This window comes from Hypomesus nipponensis, chromosome 27, assembly GCF_054491055.1.
Source record: "Hypomesus nipponensis isolate SF chromosome 27, ASM5449105v1, whole genome shotgun sequence".
In the NCBI taxonomy this organism is placed as follows: Eukaryota; Metazoa; Chordata; class Actinopteri; order Osmeriformes; family Osmeridae; genus Hypomesus; species Hypomesus nipponensis.
Window position 1 is genome coordinate 6,621,339 of NC_140387.1, and position 8,252 is coordinate 6,629,590.

General features: G+C 46.2%; 1 protein-coding gene across 1 annotated transcript in view; it reads left to right on the forward strand.

The window, feature by feature from the left end:
* Positions 1-7,935, forward strand: part of dcc (DCC netrin 1 receptor) — a 93,910-nt gene extending 85,975 nt beyond the window's left edge. Inside the window, exons 28-29 of the mRNA XM_084694270.1 lie at positions 3,466-3,608; positions 5,866-7,935. Of these exons, the coding sequence (XP_084550396.1) occupies positions 3,466-3,608; positions 5,866-5,955 (233 nt within the window). The 3' untranslated portion in view covers positions 5,956-7,935. The remainder of the gene's footprint in view (positions 1-3,465; positions 3,609-5,865) is intronic.
* The last annotated feature ends 317 nt before the right edge of the window (positions 7,936-8,252 follow it).

An 8,252-nucleotide genomic window follows, 5' to 3' on the forward strand; every position in this document is an offset into this window, starting at 1 on the left:
CGATTCTGTTGTTTTTTTCCTCCCATCCTCCGACCGCCTCCGACACTGGAGGCAGGCTGGGACACACACACACACACACACTCCTTTGGAGAAGTGATGCCTCTCTCTTCTGCCTCCCCCCACCTGAGCAGCTCATAGCCAGGATGACAACACAGACGCCTGTCTCGAACGCCATCCTCTTCATTTCAGCCACTACAGTTAGCGAGGCTTCCAGTGATACGGATGCCGTTGCTAGCCTGTACCATGCCAGACATCATTTAATTGGTTTCCCCTAAGCCTTTTTGTGCTGTATGGCCAGTCTGTTGGCCAATAAACCCGTTTTTTTTTTCCTTCTTTTGTTGTTCCGGCAATGATGGATGTTGGGTGGAAAAGGATGTCAGGTGACCTCATATACTGGAACGAGGAGTAGATTAGGGAAGCCCACATTGTATTTTGGGAGGATAAACAGACGTCCATATGACAAGCAGGCATGAAACAGACTCGCGCAGACTGCTACTCGGACCTCAGAGCGAAAGGTTGCAGTACGTAGGGAACATACCCTGAACGGTAACAATGGCCACTCCTGACACTGCACTTCTCCGAGACTGCGTTTCCTAGAACTCACAGAAATCGGGTGTTTGCCCCGAGGTCAGGAAACATAACGGAGTTGACTGTATACTGATTGCACAGATATCACCTGGGTAAGACTGTCCTCAAAATGACTGCAAACAATAGTACCTCTCACTCTCAAAGTCAAACTCCCCGCTTCAGGAAATCGCTTTGCTCATTAAGCCAAGCAGTGTCTGCGAGAGAGAGAGCGAGAGAGAGAGAGAGAGAGAGAGAGAGACAGAGAGAGAGAGAGAGAGAGGGAGAGAGAGAGCCTCGAGGCTCCAGATAGCACAGGGGAGCATTTCCAATCGTTTTACAGTATATTTACTTCACACTTGATTCATTTTAGCCGGTAGAATCGATGAATATCCTCCTTTGAGGGAATCTATTGAGTCGACCTGGAGGTGCAGACAGGCAGCTCAGACCAGGAGGCATATCAGCCTTCCATTTGTGAGTGTCCACAGAATGTTTACCTTCCAGAGGCCGCCAATTTCATTTCCCTGCCAAGCCTAAGGGCCTGATTTTTTTTTCCTCAGGTGTTGTGGTGAGAAAGCTTGAGTGATATCATAGCACCTGTCAGACTTAACTTTCGGCCCTGGAGAGTTGGTTGATAAGAATGGACATTGATTGATTATACAGCAGGTTTTAAAGCGGAGTCACTTAAACACTTAAAAATACTTCAAAACCATTTTTAGTCTACGAGCCTCGTGGGTTTATGAGAGGTCAGGAAGGGATGTAGAGTACAGAACCGTATGGAACGACAGCTTAGTGCACCAAGCTCCATCCGTTTAAAGAGGTGAGCCCAAAATATCTCCATCTGACCAGACCTGTTACTACCACTCTCGTTGTTATGATCAGTGACCTATGCTCTTTTGTAAAGCTCTCTCTTGGAAGTCGCTTTGGATAAAAGCGTTTGCTAAATGAATAAATGTAAATGTAAATGTACCAACTACAACTTAGTTCATGCAGCCGGTCCAAGATGCTGCATTCATGTACAAAGGAGATATAGTGTATATATTCCAGCTTCCTTTTTCTAAACCAGACTCAATCTGTATACCGGAAGTTTCCTCTTCCGTGAACACTTCTAAATCATCATCATCGTGAGACACTTAGAACTCCACCCACATTGCAATTGCAACCTTTTTCAACTTCACCCGTAATTGTGATTGGACAGAAGAGGTCCCTTTTCTAGATCGTACCGGCACTATAAATGTTTCTTACCTCTCTTTGAAACAACTCCAATCAAGTGAGCTTCGTTCGGGATTTTACCGATGGGGTTTCCAATGCAGTGAGCCTGCTCTTATGGGGATTGTCTGAGGATAGGATGAGTGGCACTGCAGGCCTGGCTCGAAGCGACAGTGTGTCAATCAATAACACAACTTTGGTGGTGTGGAAAGTTTGAGTACTGTAGATGTGGGGAGTCCGGGAGGACCCCTGTGGCTCTCTGGGTAGAGCGCATAGGACATAGGCTTAGGATTTGCCCCAGGGGGCACGGGTTTGATTTCCCGGCCCTGGCCATTTCCGGCATGTCATCCCCTCTTTCCCTGCCTATTATGTCCCTCTCTAACGGTCTCTATCAGACTATATGAGGCAGAAAGTGCCGGAAATACTTTTGGAAAAAGGAAGTGGTTGAGGCCATGGTGTTTAGAGCTCGGTCACAGGACCATATTGAATAGATCAGCCTACCATTCAAAAGTCTGTTTTTCCTTAATCTTTAATCAGCGATTTCCTACACAGATTAATTCTGTCCTGAATTCAAATCTACATTAGCCTTAGAGGGATACTGTGCAATCAATTTACATTTTCTTCCCCCGAGGGAACTTTTTGGATGTCCGCTGAATACAAATGAATGGGATTTAAATTCAATGCGTGCTTAATCAAGAACTTTCCTCTCATAAACATGGCAAAGTCAAGTATAGGAATATGCGCTGTAGTCTACCAGGGCTTCTGGTGGGGAAAGCAATATAGCCTGCAGGGACGACCATGGCAGGCTTGGAGCCATGGCTGCTCACTTGATATTCATCGTTCCTCCACCTGCTCGCAGACCAAACCCAGCAACACACAGAAGTTATAACAGATCTGCCGTAATCCCTGTCCAGCTGGCCTCTGTTGTTACTCTCTCCTTTTCCTGCTGTAGGGGAATGACAATAGCAGTGATTGTAAGTGGAGTTGGGGCCCGAATGAGATGCAGGCGGGCCTGGGTGAGTGATTTGGCACTTTTCAAATCCGAAAAGCAGCATCTCATTAAGCTTAATCATCTGTGGATGGGCTCGGTCGCCCTGCATGCTCCAGTGTCCATGGAGAGCGAGGCCAACCGTGGGCGCCGAGAGTGCAATTAGCTTGTCCAAAAGCATGCAGGAACACAGAAGACGTGTGGGAGGTTCCAATGTTGCCAACGTGGCCATAGCACGCGCGGATATTCATTCCCAGAGCGGAGAGAACCAACCAGAACGTGCGTATCCAGGACACGTTTTCGCACAGCTTTCGGCTCGAGTTAGAGTAACCTTTTGATCTGTCTGTTTACGCGTCTGCATGTTTGCCTGCCTAAATCTCAGTTTGTTTTTCCGCACTGTTTCGAGAGCTGAAGGCGTTCAGGTAGCTAATTAAGATGGGGAAAGAGATAGGATGGACAACGGAACAGCCTATGTTGTTCTTTCCCGCCACGGCTGTCCATCTAGCAGCCCCTCTGCCCTTCTTGGTCTTTCTCCCACTTTCTTCCTTTTCCTTCTCGCCAACCTCTCCATCGCATTTACTCAAGTCGGGGCTCGAAGCACCGACCATAGAGAGGGGGGATCCTTTCCCGCGTGCTGTTTATACGTCCAACGCTGTATAACTCTAAGGGTCCATGGACTTGAGAGTTGTTCTTTGTGTTCCCAGGTGCCAGTCTCCCCAAGCCCCAGGTGAAGACAGCCTCTCTCGGCCAGGCCGGCAAGGCCCGCTCACCTTTACTCCCGGTTTCCGTGCCGACCGCCCCAGAGTTGGCAGAGGAGGGCCAAAAGCAGCCGGAGGACGCCGCTAATGTGAGTCACGTGACACACGACGTACTCTTGAGAACCAACCGCACGCTCGTACGCAAATTGAACATGCTTGGCTACAGTATAAATAGCATTCTGTCATTGTTAACACCCCCAAAAATCTATTACAATATTCTACTCTCTCTTTGTGTGGCTAGAGTATTCGTAAACGGAACCATGGCCAGTGTTGGCTGAGTTTGACGTCTTCCAGTTCCACAAAGTTATACTGACCTTTTTTCAGCCGTTATGAAACGGAAGTTCCTTTTTTGTAGGGACAGAGACAGATTGTTCATAATTGCAGTTCTTTCATCTTAAGCTGCCAGGAAGATCCTAAAATGTGTTTTAATGAATTTCCCACCGCAGATAAGTCGAGAGTAGACCTTTCAGCACCTGCATGTCTAATTGCGACTCTTTGAATCCCCTAACTTCTACGTGTGTTACATTTGCAGTACGTTGGTTAACTATGGCCCTAATTATAGTGGCTGTCATCCCTGATGACATCAGGAATCAAATCGCAGAGCAGAACAAACTTACACTAAGACTGGCTAGCGGACAGCTCACCTGGTGTGCTCACAGCCATTTCGAATAACTCTGGACCTCAAAATTCATACTCTGGACCTTGGTATTTTTTCTGTTCTGGCCTGTCTTCCCTATCTCTTATTCCTCACATAAAATATCAGAGACTATCAGAGAAACCATTACTTAAACCTGTGAGAGACATGTCAGTCTTGTCAGATTAAAGAAGTGCATCGAATGCGACGAGGCCAGCGAAAACGCGACGGCTTTTAAACGCCGTCGAGGAGGGACAGGCGCAGACAAAACACCATTAAAAATGAACGCCTCAATAACGATAAGGTCGACGAGACATTAGACGGCGCTCCAGTGTTGGCAAGTGAAGCCTTGCGCGCGGCAACTCTTCACGGGGAGCCGCGGGGGGTAACGAGAGAACGCAAGAGGAGCCGGAGAGAGGGAGGGACGAGAGGAGGGAAAAGGTCAGCGGTCTGCTATCCATCTCACATATCTTTGTAATTGATCTGGCCTTTTCTCATCAGCCAGATAGTCCGAGGGAGTCTCTCCAAATAAATAGGCTGGCATCGATCAAACACTTTGTAGGCTCATCTTTCCTCCCCTCGCACTTCTATTGGGTCCCGTGTGTTTTTCTCTTTGATCAGAACGGACTGCGCCTAATCTGGAAAATAAAATATGACCCCCTTTTTTCTGAAATCGAGCTCCCAGAGTGTCCTGTTAATTGAGCGTAAAGGGAAAACGCAGCCGGATGAAAAGCTCTTTTGGAGAACCCAGGACATGTTAGTGGGAAGTCTGCCATAGGAGTGTATGCCATGGATTCTGCTGGTTCATACGTTCGGTCGGGGTGGTACTGGAGTGACTGGACTGGTTCTGGCCCTGCAGTGGGAGGCTTAATTTGTCTGTTTGAAACCTCATAAAGCATATTAGAGCAAACTCTTTCATGACTCCCACTTTGATGTCTAAGCGTTTCATTGAAACAGCTCCTTATTGGTGCCAACCCATTAGTATTCACTGCTGCGGCAGGATTGGCTGACAAAATGCAGCCATTCACAAAGGTACTGCTGACTGATCTATAAATCACAAGTACATTGGACGTGGACATTCCAACAAGCACACATACAGTATAGCCAAGTGATGGGCAATACTACTGGATTGTTCCACAGTTTGTGTTTTAACTGAGGGAGGGGAGAGATAAGTTGTTTGCTATTTGGTCTAATGCAGACTATGGCAGATGGTCAGGGAGCAATAACCTGCCTGCCAACACAATAACGTGGGTGTAGGATTGACACTGTTTACATGGAAATGGCAAATGGTTTCATTGACCCACACCAGAGGAACTGTCAGATTTGAATGGATGCACTTACGCCTGAAGGTTATATCACTGGTTTTACCAAGAACTGAAAACAATGGATTATAGAGTCAATGGAAATATATTGCAGGCAAATGGCATAAGGACTAAAAGAGTCAATGAAAGGGGTTTTTAGGACCATATATTGTTGAGTTGTTAAGCTAATGTAAGCACAGACCAAGTCATTGAATTGTTTGTAACATAGAAGTGTATGATACATAAACATGTAACCTTACAACTTTGTAGATTGTGGATCTTTTTAATAAAATCAAACAGCCAGTATCCTAGATGTTGTCCCCACTTGTCATTTCCTTCATTTCCCACAACGTGGCCTGCAAACACAGACACTTCCATTGAATTCAGGTCTCCTGTTTTTTTCTCCTTCAGGTCTACGAGCAGGACGACTTGAGTGAACAAATGGCTAGCCTGGAAGGACTGATGAAACAGCTCAATGCCATCACCGGCTCTGCCTTTTAACAGCTGGCAGGCCTCAACAGACCCACCCATCACTACAGCACAGCAGGACTCCCTCAGGGGACTGGCATGGAGACAGGGAGTGGGAGGGTGGTAGGTAAAGGTGCCAGGACCTTCATGGAGCCTTCGCACCCTTCACCCACACACCCTGTACACACACCACGAAACCTCTCGCCTGAAAGGAGACACGAGACGACGACAAAAATATTTTCATATTCCCCCACGCATTGACTTCCCTTTAAGCCGTCCCTTTTTTCGATGTCCGTCGACATGGCCACGGTTCGCTTTTGTTTGGTTTACTTCCTGTTGTTTTTGATGATTGGGGTTTCGAGGACGCGTGTGTGTGTGTGACAACTGGACCTACTGTGTGGACCGTTGCCTCAGCCACCACAGGTTCCCTGGACCCGAGTTGCCTGGTGACGGGATGTAGCCAAACCTGTTCTTTTACACCCACTTCCCTTATCGATGAGTCGGCGGCTACAGCCGCCGCGTTTTCCGCTCCCCCTGCAAGCCAGGATCAACTGTTGCGCCCAACTGTGACTGTTCCTCCTCGTCCTAGCCCATTGTCTCTTGTTGCTGCTCAGCCAAACCGCCTCCCTGACTATGTGCTAGCCTTTCTCCCATCAGAGGACACGACGTGTTGGTGTTGCCAAACGGACCTTGCGAAAACCGAAAAAATACAAAAAATACACACACACACATGTAAGCGACCTTTTTGTTCCCGTTAAAGTGTGTGGCCTCAGTCATACTGTGAATCACCGAGCATCTGGCGACGTCGGAGTGGGAAGGCTTCGAAAGGAAGATATCACTCCGCTCCTCTGGACAATCTGTAGTTTCACCCCCCCCCCCATCCAGACCGCGGGTGTTTAATACAGCACTACCACTGCATCGAACCTGTGCATTGAAGCCGAAGTTATTTTGCTTATAGTTTGATGACGAAAGTGATGGTGAGAATGAGGATTAAGATGAGGACTCCACTCGCCGTCATTTCACAAAAAACATGTACCTCGGTTTTGTTAAGGAAACGTAATCGAAGCAGTCAAAGATGGGTTTTTTCTTGTGTGCAGGGGTCAATTTTTATATTAAAAAATCAATGCATATTCCATATAGTATATTTTTACATCAGTCTTGTCAAAACAGGTTTTTTTTGTTGTTGTCTTGTTTCAAATGTGCTGCCATGTCCGCTATGCATCACTAAAGACCCAGCACACAACCTCAAGCCTTTCTAACAAAGCAAGACATGCATATACGAAAACATGTACAAATAATTGATCTTACAAACCATGCATCAATATTCTGCTATTTGACTCTTGAACCCTGATATTTGCTATTAGCTGGTCTCCGTTTTCCTTTGAACATGGGCTGTCAGGAGAGGGCTGTGCATTGTTATTCAGAGGAGATGGGGAAACCAGAACCGGGGATAATGTAGTGAATTTATTCAATTGTTCCCAAAATTGGAATTCAGAGGCACGCTCCAAGAAAACACCAGGAAAATGACTAAGAAAGATGAATATGTTGGTTATTTTTTTTGTTAATGCCTACACATGCCCGCAGAGTCAAAGATCAGTCACCCCCCCAATGTTAACACATAGATCATTCCGGTTCCTCATAAGACTGTGCTTTCGTGATGCCTTTTTTCCTTTCGGCTTCTTCGTTTTTTTTCCTTCTCATCGTTGTTTCAGTTTCTGTCCGTTTGTCCACACGGCTCTTTTGTTGGAAAGACATAAGAGACGTTTTATGTGCCTATATTTTTTCAGTTGTGAATCTTTTTTTCGCTTTGGTCACTTTATTTGAGGTTTGTTGTTGAAATGTAAAACATGCTTTTGTTTCTTTTGCCTCACCCTAGATGCAGGGTACAGATGAGCTCTCGTGTTCTGTGAAGAGGGGCAGACGTTGCTCTATATTTTCCGGTATGCTGTACGTGTATTTTTACCTGGGGAAAGAATCTCTACAGCAAGACGTGATGAATTGCTGTTTTTTTATTGTACAATACCGTTGAGCAATTGAAGTATAAATTGCTTGTTAACACTTTGAGTGGTTGCGGGGGGGGGGGGGGGGGGGGGGATCCCTACGGGATACTTTTTAGGGGAAAAAAATAATATATTATTTACTGTCCTCCTCTGATTATTATTTATGATGACAATGTGACCATTTCGAAAATCTAGTTAAGTTTAGGGAAAAATACATACATACATACTTGTGGGCCCTGTCAAACAGACGATTCTGTTTCTACATATAATGCACTCTCCTTTGGGTCTCTCGTCAACAGTGTCCCATCTCTGCAAACACTGTAGGTCACA